General features: G+C 48.2%; 1 protein-coding gene across 1 annotated transcript in view; it reads right to left on the reverse strand.

Moving 5' to 3' along the window:
* Window positions 1-3,111: 3,111 nt before the first annotated feature.
* Window positions 3,112-18,896, reverse strand: part of COPG2 (COPI coat complex subunit gamma 2) — a 50,867-nt gene continuing 35,082 nt past the window's right edge. The window contains exons 16-24 of the mRNA XM_044279992.1: window positions 18,782-18,885; window positions 18,093-18,218; window positions 17,254-17,319; window positions 15,806-15,945; window positions 15,539-15,710; window positions 15,138-15,235; window positions 8,248-8,386; window positions 7,884-7,982; window positions 3,112-3,537 (exon numbers count right to left, since the gene is read on the reverse strand). Coding sequence (XP_044135927.1) covers window positions 3,407-3,537; window positions 7,884-7,982; window positions 8,248-8,386; window positions 15,138-15,235; window positions 15,539-15,710; window positions 15,806-15,945; window positions 17,254-17,319; window positions 18,093-18,218; window positions 18,782-18,885 — 1,075 coding nt within the window. The 3' untranslated portion in view covers window positions 3,112-3,406. The remainder of the gene's footprint in view (window positions 3,538-7,883; window positions 7,983-8,247; window positions 8,387-15,137; window positions 15,236-15,538; window positions 15,711-15,805; window positions 15,946-17,253; window positions 17,320-18,092; window positions 18,219-18,781; window positions 18,886-18,896) is intronic.

Consider the following 18,896-nt stretch of genomic DNA (forward strand, 5'->3'; position numbering starts at 1 on the left):
AACAGTGAAAAAGAGGCAGAACAGTATAAATGGCAAATGTTACCTAATTGCCATTTGGATTCCAGTTTCTACCATTTCTGCATCAACTGAAATATAGAGTTAAAGGGGCTGTGCAAGAATGTTTTTGGTTTTTATTGGCAAACCCCGCTACTAGGCTGGACTTGTAATGGAAAGATTACTTAGCTGCCGGCGTCAGATCCTTGCTTCTTTTTCTCCCTCCAGGCCTGCGATGCTCCACTGGGCTTCCTCGCTGTAAGCATCCGGTTTGACATCTCCACAGCCAAACATTGGCCGCGGCAAAGACCGGATCTCCTTGCGTCATGTGACCATTTGTAATGACATAAGGGGAGCCCAGCGGAGCATCACAGGCCTGGAGGAGAACGACTGGGCAGCCTGCACCTGGAAGCAGGCAAGTAATCCTACCTTTACAGGTCCGGCCAAGTAATTGTGTGTTTAAGGGGGGCTGGGGGCAGTGGTTGCCAAAAAAAAACAAAAAAAAAACATTCTTGCACAACCCCTTCAAGTAAATGTATGGGTCATGGTTGCAGTCATAATATGGTCACACGTGTATGATGCTCTTTGGTGATGAAGTGTCTAGAAACCTACTACGTCTTATTTATGAAAAGTAGAACTTAAAAGGGTCACTGAGATTACAAAAGACCTTTGATATGTTATAGAGACGTATTAACGCTCTTGATAGGTGGAGGTCACCCTCCAAATCACTAGAACCAGAAGCGCTCTCCCTCCTTGCTATTGCAGAAGGAGGTAGAGCGCTTAATAGAAGTCTGTCTCGATTCCCTCTGCAGTGAGGAGAGAATGATATGTGGGTGCCTCTTTCTAGGTCCTCGTGGGTGTCTCAGCACTCTCTCTGACATTCAAGTTGTTTGAAACCTCAGTGACCCTTTAAGGAAAAACACAATATCCAGCAATTATGGATAATTTTATTAATAAATGGGTCAACGAAACAGTATAAAGTCCAGCTATAGAATTAACCCTTATATATAGTAATTACTTAAATATTTTATTTTATTTCATATCTCAATACACATACTGAATGTCCATAGTAGGTACCAATACACATATGGCTAGGTAAGTTTAGTTTTGAGTGGGGACGGTATCCCTATATTAAACCCTAATCTAGACCCTATGCCCAGGGACGGCCCCTGATGGTGGGGACTCCCTGTCCTCGAGCCTAATACTAACACCTCCTATGTAGCCCTCGTTGTTAGGGAGCGCCTATATAGTAAAGGACCTACCTGGACAGCTACACAAAACAAACATTTAAATAAGTGCGCCATGTATACAGCCCTAGTGATAAATGACTATCAGAAGGTACACGCCGCACCGGACTAACTAGTTAAAAAACAAAACAAAAAACACCCTATTATAAGGATGTTTATGGTCACTCAGGTATATGGACCAAAACGATACACTTAGAACCCCAACGCGTTTCCCCCACGGTGTGGGATCATCAGGGGGCAAATGGAACTCTCAATTTAATTAGATAGTATTGTATAACAAATAGCTGCAAAAGTTAGGCAGCATGTAGCCGATGTGTCACACTGAGAGAGTGGAGGCCCAGATCATGAGGCCACTCTATTAGTGAAAGTTTCACATCCTCATCAGTGTGATGGTGTCTGATACCACAGTAGTTTGAACTGGACCCTTACGGTTTACACAGTGGTGTTATTAGGAAGGTTTGGAGGGAGCTTTAGGTGTATTCTATCACTTAACCACGGTCACTAAGTACCCGGATGTAGGTTTTCATTTCAGGTATTAAGATATCGCTCCTCCAGTAATACGCTAAATGTCAGCCAGGCACAGACTGTTATATGGGACCAGCGTCCACGTATGACATAGAGCTTGGATAGGTCCTTAATTATGTAGGTCTGAGCCCGCAGATATGGCTATTGGGACATTTAGGTGGTCAAGATGTCAGGTCCCCCCATGTCTTTCCTCCTGTCTGGACCCCAGGAGGAAAGACATGGGGGGACCTGACATCTTGACCACCTAAATGTCCCAATAGCCATATCTGCGGGCTCAGACCTACATAATTAAGGACCTATCCAAGCTCTATGTCATACGTGGACGCTGGTCCCATATAACAGTCTGTGCCTGGCTGACATTTAGCGTATTACTGGAGGAGCGATATCTTAATACCTGAAATGAAAACCTACATCCGGGTACTTAGTGACCGTGGTTAAGTGATAGAATACACCTAAAGCTCCCTCCAAACCTTCCTAATAACACCACTGTGTAAACCGTAAGGGTCCAGTTCAAACTACTGTGGTATCAGACACCATCACACTGATGAGGATGTGAAACTTTCACTAATAGAGTGGCCTCATGATCTGGGCCTCCACTCTCTCAGTGTGACACATCGGCTACATGCTGCCTAACTTTTGCAGCTATTTGTTATACAATACTATCTAATTAAATTGAGAGTTCCATTTGCCCCCTGATGATCCCACACCGTGGGGGAAACGCGTTGGGGTTCTAAGTGTATCGTTTTGGTCCATATACCTGAGTGACCATAAACATCCTTATAATAGGGTGTTTTTTGTTTTGTTTTTTAACTAGTTAGTCCGGTGCGGCGTGTACCTTCTGATAGTCATTTATCACTAGGGCTGTATACATGGCGCACTTATTTAAATGTTTGTTTTGTGTAGCTGTCCAGGTAGGTCCTTTACTATATAGGCGCTCCCTAACAACGAGGGCTACATAGGAGGTGTTAGTATTAGGCTCGAGGACAGGGAGTCCCCACCATCAGGGGCCGTCCCTGGGCATAGGGTCTAGATTAGGGTTTAATATAGGGATACCGTCCCCACTCAAAACTAAACTTACCTAGCCATATGTGTATTGGTACCTACTATGGACATTCAGTATGTGTATTGAGATATGAAATAAAATAAAATATTTAAGTAATTACTATATATAAGGGTTAATTCTATAGCTGGCCTTTAAGGAAAAAGGCGCTGTTGGCAGACAAATGATTCTTAATGGCTGCGTTTATTTTACCAGAATAATTGTGGTCAGAAATATCAATGTGTCCAGTGTAGTTTTTAAATAAAAGGTAAATATTTGCTAAAATGATAAAAGGTGGAAACAAAGTTACAATTTTTACTGTACTTTTATTGGAAATAACAGTAAAGACGTGACCACTTATATTTTTGAATATAAGCATAAAGGTACTGAGTCCACTTAGGAGGATAACATAAACAAATTCAAGTATAAAAGAGATCTGGTTCTTCAAAACAGAAAACTGGAATGGGCAAGGTGACAGCAGGACCCTGGATTTTTTGGGCCATTCTGCTGTTAATATAAGACTTAGGTGTGTTCATAGAGGAGACGGAACTGTAGAAATGTCAATAACCAGTGGATGTGATGTATACTCTACTTTCAAGGTTCAGCCAACAGAGGCCAGGATGACATCAGCTGGTGTCTCATCGGTGCTCCGAACGGTTACCTGCATGGTGACTCCATCAGCTAGTGCAAGTCTGGACCTAACCAAAACATCATGGCAGCCTCTATACACCCCTAAAGGTGGATGTGAAAAAAAAAAGCATTATAGTATGGAATTCTGCATTCATTGTAATATAATCATGATTATTGGTTTAGTGTGCATTTTCTGGGGACAAGGAACATGACATCAGAGAATAGTCATTAGCTTTACAGGACAGTTATCATAGGAAAAAAATAGATTACAGTTACCAGGATGTGTAGGAAAAACAGTCTTTCACCTAAACTGACCATTATAGAACACTAACGCCATGATCTGCATTATAGTCCCCATATTGGAATGCTACTTACCGTATAGCTGTCCGTCGCTTATCTTCGCTAAAAAACAACTTTTATTAAAATATGTTAATTAGGTTCTGAAGGTGCCCAGGGGCGGCGTTCAAGAGGCCGGTGCCAAGGCCCCTCGTCGCTTTTCATATGAAACCCCTCCCCTTTCACCCCTCTGGCCCGCCCTAGGTTCATCAGAAATCCAGCGCCAGCGCCGTTCACAAGATTCACCACGCCTGCACACTTCATTATGGGCAGAGGCACAAGAACGTTTAATGCGTATGTGCAGGCCCGTACATACCGACCTTGTGCCTCTGCCCATAATGAGGAATGAAGTGCTCAGGTGTGGCAAAGCTTGTGAATGGCGGTGGATTTCTGAAGAAAGGTCTAAGCCCATTCCCCGTCTAAGACTGGCGGTATACAGAAGTAGCCAAGGATTAAGTGGCAGTTTTGAAAAAACTCCGCCTGGGGAGGAAGCCAGGCAAGGGGAGTCACACTGCATTGCCAGCGCCATACCCCAGCAGAGGAGGGGTACACCAAATTCAGTGCTAGAAGAGTCCACCGCCTGACGAAACAGCTGTGCAGTAAGAACCCAAGTATGTAGTGGAACGCAATACCGCTCCCACAGTAGTAGCCAGCGCTTGCCCCGTCAGCACAAAACTGAGGAGGAGACCAGAGACTATCCGTGGAAGCCACGTACCATACTGCTCCAGTTAAGTAGAGCTAACTTAACAACTCTACCTGGAAGGGCGCTGAACAGGAGCAACTGCCAAGCTAGCGCCTGGGTAGGACCCCTACCTGAGGGGGATGTCCCACTGCAGCGACCACAAACTCTAGCATTAGCGAAAAACTGCACCTGTGGAGAACACGCTGTAGTAGCTAAACCAGAGTGCCAGCATAACCACTTTCCCAGAGAAGGAGGAGTGGTGGATAGAGAATACAGAGTCAGTGAAACACTCGACTCGCTGGAACGTACTCACCATATAAGTGCAGTGGTGTACGCACTATGTATTGATGCAGACAATATCATGACCGACTGGAACAATGGAGGCCCATGGAGGTGTGTGTGGGGGGGTCTCTAGGACACAAGTGATGCTAGGAAACCCCCTGAGAAGACAGAGGACGTTATAACCATGGCCAAAACCAGCACCAAAAGAACAGAAGGATACAATAAGGAATAGTCACCGTATCCACTGGCGGCACCCATATAGCACTAGAGTAAGAGTACCGGGCACCACCGAGTACCGACTGTTGCCACGCTCCCTTATGAAATAAGCGAAGGCACCTAGAGCCGTGGCACAGTTGAATTGCAGCATCTGAAGCGGTCTAGTTAATCCCCCTCTAGTGGATCACTTGTTAAAGAAGGGGGAATGCAAACAGGAAACACTGTGATGTGCAACACTCCGCCTATGGAAGGATAGCGCGACAGTTGGGACCGTATCCAATAGTGGTGCAATTACCCTACCTACGGAAGGTGGAATGCGTACGGCAAGTACTTAAGCCGGTGGTAGGTAAAATACTCCACCTATGAAGGGGGGTTAATGCCCACGGCGAGAACTAGTGCATACGGTGAGTCCTGTACCCCGTGGGAGTGCAATTTATAGCACCTAAGTAAGGGGGTAATGCATACTGCACACATTGTAACCAGTGAGAATGTCATCGTGCCACCTATGGAAGGGGCTAATGCATACGGCAGGTACTGAACCCAGTGGATATGCAATTCCGCCACCAACAGAAGGGGGAATGTACACGTCCGGCACTGAAAACAGTGTACTTAGTCCACCTATTGCAGGGAACAATGTATAAGGCAAGTACTGTATCCCAAAAGTACTGCTGGCCACCATAGACACAATCTTGGGAGATTGCTTCGGATTCATGTCAGGGTCTGAATTCAGCTGTCCTCCACGGGATTTGCGAAGGTGGAGCATTATCAACCAATTGGCCCCAGAGGGCGGATTGTGAACTATGAGAGGTCCTCCTTATCAGAGATGGGACACGGGCCCAGTGTGGTACCACACTGACAGGGTGGTTCTGCGGTAATGAGGGCTGGGGAGGGTGACCCGTATGGACACACATCTCTCTTTTTTTTTTTTTTTTTTAACTAAGATGCCTGCCTCAAGTGCACAAGAGGCAGGAAAGGGTTAAATTCCTCCACATGAGGAACATTGCACTAGGAGTAGATCTCTACCCCTCCCAGGATATGCCGGCCTAAGAGGTGGCTGGACAGGAAGGGTTAAAAGGTCATCTTGAGGACCGGGGAGGAGCTCAGCAGGTTTCTGGGGGAGGGGGAAAATAGGGCAGGAAGAATTCATGCCAGAGTGCGCACCCCCCCCCCCCTTACCAGGGGACGAAGTTGCGGCCCAGCAAGCCGCAAAGCGGCAATCCAAGGCCCCTGCGCACAGCCAATTAGGTGCATCGGCCGGACCACAGAGGGACCAGAGCAGCACGCGAAATGAGCCCGCCCGGCTTGTGGGGGAGGAGGCAGCGTGGCGGATCAACGCTGGCGTGCTCCCCCAGGAGAGCAGGTGACCACTGTTTCCCACCTGAAAAAGAAGGAGAATAAAAAACTAAAATAAAAAAATTTCAGGAGCTACCCTGCAAAGGTGAGGGAGGTCTTGCCTCCTATTGACACTAGAAAAAACTGAAGCTCTCTCCCCAGGCTGGAAGGGGTATAGCTGCCAGGGGGAGGAGCTAACAGCTTTTACTAGTGTCAACGCCTCCTAGAGGACATAGCTATACCCACGGTTCCTGTGTCCCCCAATTAATATGGGCGAGAAACCCCTTTAAGTCTTCCTCCCAAATATTGACCTGGATATCACAATAAAACCAATACAATTATTGAAAAAGGGTTATTCTGATATTAGACATTTATGGCATACCATATTCACAGGATATGCTATAAATATCTGATAGATGTGGGTCCCCCCCATCCCAAGGACAGGCATCTGCAGATAGGAAATTATGAAACACAATGTAAACTAGTGTATTTTTGTGCCATTTTTCTTTCACTTGCGGCTTTTTTGGGTCCATGCCATTTTTTTTTTCAACATGCAGCTTGATTTGCAGATGGTGTTTTTTCAGAGAAAAAAAAAAGTGACCAAAAACAATACTAAACAAGCGTGTAAAAAAAAAACCATTCATTTCATTGTGTTTTTGTACAAGTCCGAACAACTGCCATTAAAAAAATATATATATATATAAAAACTAAGAAGGGAAGCCTTAAACACTTAAGAGAACACTGCATTACTCAGTAATTGAGATATTAAATAAAAGGTCCCGGTTTATTCCTCCTCTGACATTGTCCTTGCACGCTTTCATAGACACAATGCTATAAAAGGGTATAAATATTTGTGTCAGTTTCCCCTTACTCCTAATCTACCTTAACTAAGGCCACATTCACACGACCATATCCATGTCCGTAAACCCAGCGACCACCTCTGCTGTATTGCGGCAGTGGCCGTAACCACTGAAAAAGAACAGGAAAGGAAAACAAAAGAGGGAGCTAATTTCAGTATTTACAAGCATTTGTTAAAGTTGTCTCACTTCAGCACATGGCATTTTATCATGTGGAGAAAGTTAATACAAGGCACTTACTAATGTATTCTGATTGTCCATATTGCTTCCTTTGCTGGCTTCATTGATTTTTCCATCACATTATACACTGCTCGTTTCCAGGGGTTATGACCACCCTGCAATCCAGCAGCAGTGGTCATGATTACACACTATTGGAAAAAGCACCAGCCTCTCTGGTGGCCGTAGCTATGGGAGTGCACATAGACCAGAGTTTTTTTTCCTATAGTGTGTAAGCATGGCTGCCGCTGTTGGATTGCAGGGTGGTCTGTAACCATGGAAACGAGAAGTGTATAATGCAATGGAAAAATGAATCCAGCCAGCAAAGAAAGCAATATGGAGAATCACAATACATTAGTAAGTGCCTTGTATTAACTTTCTCTACTTGATGAATGCCATTTGCTGAAGTGCGACAACCCCTTTAAGTTGTCTATTTCACAGTGATGCACAAGTTGAAAGGCGCCTGCCCTGATGGGAATAACAATTTAGGTAAGGACTAACTGGAAATGTACACAGTTTCTGCTCACCTGAGAGATAAAGCACATGAGAGTTCTTGTTCTCCGGCACCTTGTCAGATCGCTCACATGGCTGCATTCCCAGAAACTTGATGATGTTTGTAACAGCATCTGTGGCAGGGGTAATGTAAGAGAAAAATACATACCAAGTTATCAAATTTCTCAGACACTAATTCATTTCTGAGGCAGAGACAATTTTTTAAGGCTCCAGCCAATATTCAGAACATTCATATTGTCGAGGCGTAATGGTAAATTTAGAGCTTTACACTACAAAAGCAGTGACATCAGGTTTACATGTCATTAAAGCTTTATACATTATGGGTATCACAATCTACAAGGCTCCATTACTGTATGACCTGTTAGAGAATGTATTTACCTTCCAAGGTTTTAGTAGTACTGAGTGCGAAGGTCTCCTCTTTCTCATAGGCATCTCCAACCTCATCCCATGCAGCACCAAAATTTGGCTTTAACACCTTTTGAATGTGGTCTTCTATAGTAACCTCCAAGTCTTCAAGCTAGATAAAACACAAATCACTGAGATATTAACTTTTATAGTTTGCTTTTACAAAATATTTTTTGCTTTTACAACATTTCAAACTGTGGATTTGATGCAGTTTTTGCCCTGCTTAATACAAAATAGCGGAAAAATGCACTAAAAAGGAGATTTTTGTATAACTTACCAGTTAAATCTCTTTCTCGCTCTTCCTTGGGGGACACAGACCCTGGGTATAGCTCAGCTCCCTAGGAGGCGTGACACTAAGTAAAACTGTTAAGCCCCTCCTCCATCAGCTATACCCTCAGCCTGGAGATAGAGGCTACCAGTTGCGTGTCCAAGTAGTGAAAGGATAACAACCAATAACGGAAACAACCAGCCAGCAACCCAACGGGGCGCCAGACCATAACCCTGTAACCAAACACAGAAGGGTGGGTGCTGTGTCCCCCAAGGAAGAGCGAGAAAGAGATTTAACTGGTAAGTTATACAAAAATCTCCTTTTCTCGCCCATTTTCCTTGGGGGACACAGACCCTGGGACGTTCAAGAGCAGTCCAAGAAGGGAGGGACCACAAACCCAAGGCGGACCACCACCAGAGCATCAGGAAACCGCTGCCTGCAAAACCAGGCGGCCCAACGCAGCATCCGCTGATGCATGCGTATGCACCCTATAGAACTTTGTGAAAGTGTGCAGAGAGGACCAAGTGGCTGCTTTGCACAACTGTTCAGCCGAGGCCCGATGCCTCTGCGCCCAGGAAGCTCCGACGGCTCTGGTGGAATGAGCAGTGACGCCAAAAGGCGGAGGTCTGCCCTTGGCTCGATAAGCCTCAGACACCGCCAGTTTAATGAAACGGGCAATAGCCACCTTGGAGACCGCCAACCCTTTGCGCGAACCCTCCGGAACCACAAACAGGGAGTCCGTGCGCCGAAAGGACCCGGTGACCTCCAAGTAAATCCTCAACGCCCTGACCACATCCAGACGGTGCAGTTCCCGTTCTCTGGGGTGGGAAGGAGAGGGACAGAGCGACGGAAGGACGATGTCCTCATTGATGTGAAAGGCGGAGACCACCTTTGGCAGGAAAGTCGGGACAGGCCGAAGCACAACCTTATCCTGGTGGAAGATCAGGAAAGGTTCGGAGCAAGAAAGAGCCGCTAACTCCGACACCCGTCGGAGAGACGTGACGGCCACAAGAAAGATGACCTTGCAGGACAGAAGGCGAAGGGAGACCTCCCGTAAAGGCTCGAAGGGGGCTGATTGGAGCGCCGAGAGCACCACATTCAGGTCCCAGGAAGGAACTGGAGGGCGGTACGGCGGAACAGAGTGAGCCACCCCTTGTAAAAAGGTCTTAATTGGCCCTAGAGGGGCCAGGGGACGCTGGAGAAGAATAGACAGCGCCGAAATCTGACCCTTCAGAGAACTGAGGCACAGCCCCAGGTCCAGACCCGACTGGAGGAAGGACAGGATTGTGGGAAGAGAAAACCGGAGAGGTGGGATGCTCCGGGACTCACAGAACCCCAGATAGGACCTCCAAAACCGATAGTAGATCCTAGAGGATACGGGCTTACGAGCCCGGATCATGGTGCGGACTACGTCCGCGGAGAAACCCCGTCGCGTTAAGACGGCGGTCTCAATATCCACGCCGTCAAACGTAGCGAGCCTAAATGCTCGTGGAAGATCGGTCCCTGAGAGAGAAGGTCTTCCCTGGAGGGCAGTGGCCACGGTGCGTCTGCCAACAGCAACATTAGGTCGGCGTACCAAGACCGGCGGGGCCAATCCGGGGCGATTAGAATCGCGGGGACGCCCTCTGCCGCGATCCTCCGAAGAACCCGTGGCAGGAGGGGAAAAGGAGGAAAGACGTACAGAAGGGAGAATTCGCGCCACGGAAGGACGAGCGCGTCGGCGCCGTATGCCTTCGGGTCCCGTGCCCTGGCCAGGTATAGGGGGACCTTGTGGTTGAATTTGGAGGCCATGAGGTCCACGTCGGGGCGACCCCAGCGAAGACAAAGGGCTTCGAACACCTCTGGGTGCAGGGACCATTCTCCCGGGTCGATGGTGGACCGGCTGAGGAAATCCGCCGCCCAGTTGTCCACCCCCGGGATGTAAATCGCAGATAAGGCCGGCACGTGCGTCTCCGCCCAGAGGAGAATGAGGGTCACCTCTTGCATCGCTGCGAGTGCCTCCCTGATGGTTTATGTATGCCACAGCCGTGGCATTGTCCGATTGGATCCGAACAGGGTGGCCCCTCAGCAGATGGGTCCAGTGTCTGAGGGACAGAAGAATCGCCCTCAGTTCCAGAATATTGATTGGAAGTCTGGACTCCGATAGAGACCAAACGCCCTGGACGGACCGGGGAGGGAAAACCCCCCCCCACCCCCGTAAGCTGGCATCTGTGGTAATCACCAGCCAGTTCAGTGGAAGGAAGGACTTCCCCCTTAGAGGGATATGCAACCACCAGCCGAGGGAAGCTCGAGCCAGGGGAGGCAGAAGAAAGGTCCTGTCCAGACTCCTCAGTGATTTGTCCCAGGCCGACAGAATTGCCCTCTGAAAGGTGCGGGATCGGAATTGTGCGAACGGCACCGCTTCGAAACAGGCAACCATCTTTCCCAACAACCGCATGCTGGATCTGAGGGAAGGGCGGTGATGACGGAGGAGACTGCGAACCGACCCGCGAAGGGCCAGACGCTTGTCCGACGGAAGGCGGACCTCCGCCAACTCTGTATCCAGGAGCATCCCCAGGAAGATCAGCCGTCTGGAGGGGGTAAGGGAAGATTTGGGGTGGTTGATAATCCAACCGAACCGCGTCAGGGTCTCCAGAGTGAGTTCCACACTGCGGGATGTCTGAGAGAAGGAGGGTGCCTTGACCAGGATGTCGTTCAAGTATGGGAGAAGAAAAACACTTCTTGAACGTAGAAGGGCCAAGACAGGGGCCAGGACCTTGGTGAACACTCGAGGAGCAGTCGCCAGACCAAAAGGGAACAGCGACGAATTGGAAGTGATCGTCCCCCACCGCAAAGCGCAGGAAGCGGTGATGACATGGAGCAACCGGAACGTGGAGGTATGCATCCTGAATGTCGATTGAGGCCATGAAATCCCCTCTTTCCAGGGAGGCCACTGCGGACCTGAGAGACTCCATCCGGAATCTCTGCAGTCGGAGAAAACGGTTCAGGCGTTTTAGGTCCAAGATCGGACGCACTGAGCCTTCCTTCTTGGGAACCACAAAGAGGTTCGAGTAGAACCCCCTGAACCTTTCCGTCGGAGGCACGGGGGCGACGACACCCTTGTCCATTAGAGAGTGAATGGCCGCGAAGAAGGCGGCCACTCGTACGGGATCTCGCGGAGGACGGGATCGGAAGAAACGGTCTGGCGGAATGGACGCAAATTCGATTTTGTATCCGCAAGATACAATCTCGAGCGCCCATGCGTCTGAGATGTGGGCCCGCCATACGTTCCTGAATAGGAGAAGGCGGCCCCCCACCCGGGTGGGTGGGGGCGCACCTTCAGGCAGAGGGCTGCTGGCCTGTGGGAGCCCGTGCAGGCTGGGACTTGCGCCAGGTAGGTTGCGTCCGAAAAAAACGGCTTCTTGCGTCTATCCTGGGCTGGGCCAGAGGAAGAAGAACTGGCCGCGGGTCTAGACCCGGTGGGCTTGCGAAAGGACCGAAAACGGGACGAACCAGCGCGACCACGGGGGGCGCCCATTGGCCTGGACTGGGGGAGGTGAGTACTCTTCCCACCCGTGGCCTCTGATATAAGTTCGTCCAGACGGGTTCCGAACAGGCGGGAACCCGTGAATGGTAGGCCGGCCAAAGAGCGTTTGGAAGCGGCGTCCGCCGCCCAAACCTTCAGCCAGAGTTCCCTCCTGACAGAAACTGCCAGGGCAGAGGAACGGGCAATGAGGGCACCCGCATCAAGGGAGGCCTCACAGACGAATTTTCCGGCCTGAACAATTAGTTGGGCTAAGGAACGGAGGTCCTGAACAGGGACGTCCGACCCTAACTCCCGTTCCAGTTGCAAACCCCATTCAGAGACCGCTTTGCCAACCCAGGCGGAGGCAAAGACCGGTCTAAGGGCCGAACCAGAGGCAGTAAATATGGCCTTGGAGAGGGATTCCGTACGACGGTCCTCAACAGACTGGAGGGAAGATCCGTCCTGTACAGGAATAGTAGTGCTTTTGGACAGGCGAGCCACGGGAGGATCAACCTTAGGCGGGGATGTCCACGTGGTCACAGAATCCGCTGGAAAGGGATAACAAATGTCCAGCTTTTTGGGTGTAATAAAGCGGACGTTAGGCCGAGTCCAAGCCTTGGATACCACAGAAGAAAAATCAGCGTGTATGGGAAAAACCTTGGAGGCCTGTTTGGGGCGGAGAAAGGACACGCCGGCCTGTTCAGAGCTGGGGGGGTCATCGTGTAGCTGAAAGGTATCACGGATGCTAGTGACAAGATGCCCCACCGCGGACGCCAATTTGGACGGAAGCTCTGAGTCCATGTCCACGTCCGAATCCGCCAGTTCTCCCTCAGAAAGCGTATCCCTTTCAGAGGATAGACTTGACTGAGCTCGCACGCATGGCGGAGAGAGCGAAGCATCTGGAGAAGATGTGCGCTCAACCCTTGAACGTTTCTGAGTATGCCGGGCCCTGGAAGATTCGCTGGGAGGCAGGGAACCAGTGGGGGCGGCAGAAACGGTAGTCCCAGCGGGTGCGACAGGGATTGTGGCAGCCTGCGGGAGAGGCGGTCTATCCACGAGACGGCCCACTACGTGTGTAAGGCTTTCCACCGCCTGAGACAGAGACCTAGCCCAGTCAGGGGGTTCAGAGGCACCGGGGGGCGCAGCCCTGCAAGGCAATGGCCCTGCACCGGGGCCTGACATGCAAGGCAATGCGGCTCAGATTGCCCACGCGGAAAAAGTTCCTTACAGGCGGTACAGGCATGGTACCAGGGTTTGGGGGCACCTGTGGGATCTGACATGCTGAAGTGTGGTTGTACTCTAATATAGAGACCACAAAGGGTTATAGCAGCTATGACCAGGAGGGTTAGGAGAGGGTTAACTGTCCTACCAGTGCCTCAGAAGAACGTCAGGAGATGGCCCAGATCAGCAGCAGCAGAGAAGCAGTGAACAGCAGTGAGCAGCAGAGAGCGCCTACAGAAGCCGAGCGATGTACACAGGAGGTTAGAGTCCCCCGCCGTGTCCCAGCTTCCTGTCAGGAGTGAGGAAGCGCGGGAAACCTCAGCAGAAAGCGCGGGGAACAAGCTCCGCCCCCTCCAGCGCTTGAAATGTCTCCTGTGAAGGAGAACGTAGCTCCGCCCCCAAAATGACGCGCGGAAGCCCCGCCCCCTGCCGGGACCGCTAAGCCCCGCCCCCCGTTCTCGGCGGGAAGGGGGAGAGAGAGAAGAGAAAAATTGAGTCAGCCCCGAATGAGGGGGAGGGGGGGGGGGGGAGAAAGATAGCAGCGTGGGGGGGAAAAGCGTGGGGGTGCTGAGGATGCTGCTGTGCTGCATTGTCCTGCAGATGAGCGCTCAGAATGAGCGACCACGGGTGCCCCCCTTACCCAGAGGGGTAGATGCTGCAGATAGGGACGGGGTATGGGCTGGAATAGCCATCTCACCGTGCGACGTCTTCACCCTCAGTCCTTTCCAGCAGGGTCGCCCCTTCAGCCACTGGCACCGCAGTGGCAGGAAGCTGGAAGAGGGGCTTGGCGTGCGGGCGACCCCCTAGCTGGCGGGATGTAGGGGAGCCATTGCTGCCCAGATCCTCCTATTGCTTCTGTGGGGGAGGCAGCAGTGCAGATAAGTTGGCACTGGCGCAGCTCAACCCCGGGAGAGCAGAGAGGTCTAATGCGTCTCTGGTATCCCTAGGAAAAAATAAAATAACAAAATTAGAAGAAAAAGTAAAAATAACAAGGAGAAAACAGCCCTGCAGTAGCAGGGAGTGTCTTGCCTCCTTGGACACTAAGCTAAAACTGGTAGCCTCTATCTCCAGGCTGAGGGTATAGCTGATGGAGGAGGGGCTTAACAGTTTTACTTAGTGTCACGCCTCCTAGGGAGCTGAGCTATACCCAAGGTCTGTGTCCCCCAAGGAAAATGGGCGAGAAATGTGGATTTTTATCCAGAAAATCTGCTGCACATTACAATACCAGCCAAGTAGATTAGATTTTTAAACTCTCACCTACATGGTGCAGAGATTTCCTGTATTTAAATTGATTTGCATGGCAGTTTTTGAAATCCGCAGAATGTTAATAGTTTCTGCGGTTTTTAGTCCAGATTTCATGCTTTGCAGAGAAAATCCATGTAAACATCAGCAACAAAACCCACACGTAACACAAGCAGATTTCAGTGTGGATTTGGTGCAGCAAATCCACATAAACTACAATAACACGTGCATGTACCCTTAGGCTGCCGACACAATACCGTTTTATGGAATTTTATGGGTCTTTACTGTACCCCCGATCTTAGATGGAGTTTTTTTTTTAAGATGCTGTGAAAAATATGCAAATTTGTTAACTTTTTTTTTTTAAACAAAAGTGATGTGAGGGGGGCTGTTTAAATAAAGAAGCACCCAACTGCGATGCAGCGCTACAGCTGTCATCTTCTCAGGATGCACCGGCATACAGAACGTCACTACTGCAGCTAAACAATATCACCTGCTGCAGCTCGGTGGTGCTGGATTGAAGCATGTGCAGGAAATTATGGCAATTTTTATTATTTTATTTGGCTCACCAACACAAAATTAAAAACCGCTTTAGGTCCCCGTGTGGCATACAGGGGCTAGTTCACATACCACATATTCATCGCTGTAACCGTCATCATCAGGAACTCCTGTATGAGGATCACAGTCTTTGACAACAAACTTCATTGTGCAGTTAAATGTGCAAGACACTGAGGAAGGGAAACAAATCCATCAGATAAAACTGAAACAAATCTATACATCTAGCTGTACCATCACAAGTATCACAGTGGACATTACTGTAGCTTGCAGCAACTCTAGTGCCCTTTGCAAACTTTTAGGCCAGAGGCACATAGTGTTTTTTGAGAAAAAAATAAATAAACTATGCTGCTTTTTAAAGGGATTTCAGTGAATATGTCCATATACAGTGCTGTGTGGATATGCATGTGGATGCAGTTCATGAGATCTAAGCCATGGTAAATTTGTGCAGAGCATGCTTTTTTGTGCATACGTACCTGCTGAGGACTCATCCTCAGGGAGTCTGACCAGAGTGTAGCATATGCCAGGCTGATTGTAAGGGAGACTTGGTGCTGGGACATAACAGACCACTTCATATCCTTCTGAAGGCTCCACTTGAACAATAACCTTTTCTAAGAATTGATCATTCAGGGTATTGGTACAGTCAAACTGCCCAAGGAGAAAGGAAGAAACAACAGTATTTGCTTGGGGAATTTTAAAATATTTAAAGCCTCAAAATAAACTAGAGGGAAGAGCATACACACCTGAAATACAATATGATCTGTAAAGACATGCTTAATACAGCGCACAAAGTATTCCGTTTCTGCTTCTGTGAGTTGTAGGGGCTCAGAGGACTTAAAAAGTGGCCCCAGATTTTTGAATTCTGGAATGGCTGCCAGTTGTTCTGTAAAGAGAAATGGACATGAGGTGAATCAAATCTACTGTGGCAATCTAAGAAGATAACCAGAGGGTAACATTCATATTACTCACAGTAAGGGCTCCTTCACACTTGCGGCAGGACGGATCCGGCAGGCTGGTCTCCCTGTCGGATCCGTCCTTCCGCTGTTTCGCCGAGCCGCCGCTCTGTCCCCATTGACTATAATGGGGACAAGGGCTTAGCTCCGGCGCAGCACAGCGAAAGCCACCGGACTAAAAAGTCCTGTATGCCCGACTTTTTAGTCCGGCGGCTTTCGCCGTGCACCGCCGGAGCTCAGCCCCTGTCCCCATTATAGTCAATGGGGACAGAGTGGCGGTCCGGCGAAACAGCGGCAGGACGGATCCGACAGGGAGACCAGCCTGATGGATCCGTCCTGCCGCAAGTGTGAAGGAGCCCTAAACCATATACAAATCTCACTGGTTACTATACACAGACCTATTCAACCACATCAAAATCTGCCACGATCAAAATTAAAAATATTTTCTTACTATTACAATTTATGGCACATTGCAAGATATAAAATCACTTTTTGAAGTTGGTGGTGGTGGGGTGTCTGACTGCGAGGACCCCACTGATTCTCAAAAAGAAAGGGTAACAATGCTAGTTTTTCATTTAAAGGAAGTGAAGTTTCAATTTCATTCACAACAAGTGTCTAGGAGCGATCTTGGGATCTGTGGTGCTCTCCGAGGTTGAACCCCCTCTGATCTTAAAGGGTTTGTCCAGGATTTTGATATCAAATCACCTATCTTTAGGATAGGCCATCAATATTAGATGGATAGGGGTCCGACACCCCACACCTCAACCGATCTGCTGGTACTACACAACTCCATCCACTGTGCTACAGTTAGCAGCTGATCGGCGGGGGTACAGGGAGTTGGACCCCAGCCGATCTGATACTGATGGCCATGTCACAATTCTACACAACCCCTTTAATGTTATGGCATCTCTGATATCAAATAATATTATACAATGGAAATACCCTTTAAATTTGCTGAAATGATGGTGAAAATTTAATTCACTGCATGAAATTCACAAATTTTCTCATAAAGCAATATACTGTAGTATGTGTAAAGGGTGACATTGTGAATTCTACCGGATGGAATTTGGCCTCCAAGAATGGATAAACTGAGCAAACTGTACCCAAACTTCAGGGCCCGGATTGGATTCGTAGTTCTCCCACCAATGTCTTTTTAACTCTTAATTAAACTAAAACGATTAACTACACAAAGATTTAGCATACCTATTCCAAATACATAAACCAGAACTCATGTTTACCTTGATATATGTCTTGGCGAGCAGGTATGGTTTTACCAAGCTGCTTACCAGCCACTGAAGTGAGATCTAACAGGAAAGAAGGTGAACAGAAAATGAATGCAATAATACGATGGAACAGAAATCAAACAATAACCATTATGGAACTAGTGTCTCAATTAGAGCATCACACATTACACTGATCAATGCAATCCTCTTCTGTGGGCAGATTTATCTAGGCCTATCAACATTATAACGGTCATGCTGTTATCCTAATTCTACACCTACTATTAGCACAAGGATTACCCGTCAGATAACATCTTCCCCCTCATAGCAGCAGTAGACTGACAATGGGTTACCTGTCTATTAGAAAGGTTTAATTATGTGTGCTGACAGCTACAAAAAGAACATTATTTTGTATTTATTTTTCCATGGTATAGAAATGAAAAATAAAAAACTGCCAAAATTCTAAAAAATATAGGTATTTTCTATGATTATTGAGTTTCGGATGGAAATGCTCCATTAAGGCCCCATTCACGCGTCCGCAAAAGGGTCCGCACCTGTTCCGCAATTTTCATTAATTCTCTATGGGCCTGGACTTGAAGCGGAGAGCACATTATGTGCTCCGCTTTCGCATTTGCGGAGCGCGGCCCCGAACTTCCAGTCTGCAGCTCCGCAAAAGATAGAACATGTCCTATTCTTGTCCGCAGCTGCGGTCAAGAATAAGCATTTCTATAGGGGGTGCCGGCCGGGTGTGTTGCGGGTCCGCAACACACCACGGACGTGTGAATGGACCCTAAGCTTGTGGTAGGACATTAGTAATATCTATGTACTGTGGTCTAGAGACCCTCACTGCCACATACCTGCTTTTTGTTCCACCAGAGGAACTGTGGATAAAGGAACAGATTTCAAATCAAATGGTTTTTCTGATGGTTCTAGAGTGTACTGGTGTAAAGCCTTCTCCATTCCCAGAACAGACACAGTCAGTCCTGTAGAAATCCCAACAGACAAAAATGAGAAGAATGCAAAAGCAAAAAAAAAAAAAAGTAAACCAAGGCCTCAGATAAAAATTCAAGATGCTGTAAACTACAGGCCTGCACAGGGTCACTACATGACTAAAGATTTAGGATCTTCTAGAAGAATGCTGATCAACATGAGGTAGTGAAACTGTAAATGAGAACCTCCCCATAAACAGGAGAGGAGATAAGTATTGTTCATGGGCGTCTAAACACTGGGACCCCCCAACAATCACAAGAACAGGCTCCTGTGCCCACATATGGAGTGTGCATCTACTCCATTCCTGCTCTATGGGGCTGACAGAAATAGCTGAGCACTGTACTTGGCTATCTCCATCAGTATCGCACTTGTATGACCTGCCTCTCCATTCATAGAGAGGCATAGGACCACCGTTCCCAAGATTGATGGGGTGTCGGCGGTCGGACTGTAAACAATCAGATACTTGTAAAAAGGGAAAAAGTTTATAAACTTGGCACAACCACTTTAAGAAACCTGCTGATGGCAGTAAAAATAAATATCCAAGAAAAATACAAACCATTCAAAATATAGGCGGCATTGAGGTTTAACTGTTTCTGCTTCAGAACATTGAAGTAAAATGTTGCTCTGTCCCGGACTTCATCGTCACTGTCCATCATACACCTGGTATATAG

This window comes from Bufo gargarizans, chromosome 2, assembly GCF_014858855.1.
Source record: "Bufo gargarizans isolate SCDJY-AF-19 chromosome 2, ASM1485885v1, whole genome shotgun sequence".
Classification (NCBI taxonomy): domain Eukaryota; kingdom Metazoa; phylum Chordata; class Amphibia; order Anura; family Bufonidae; genus Bufo; species Bufo gargarizans.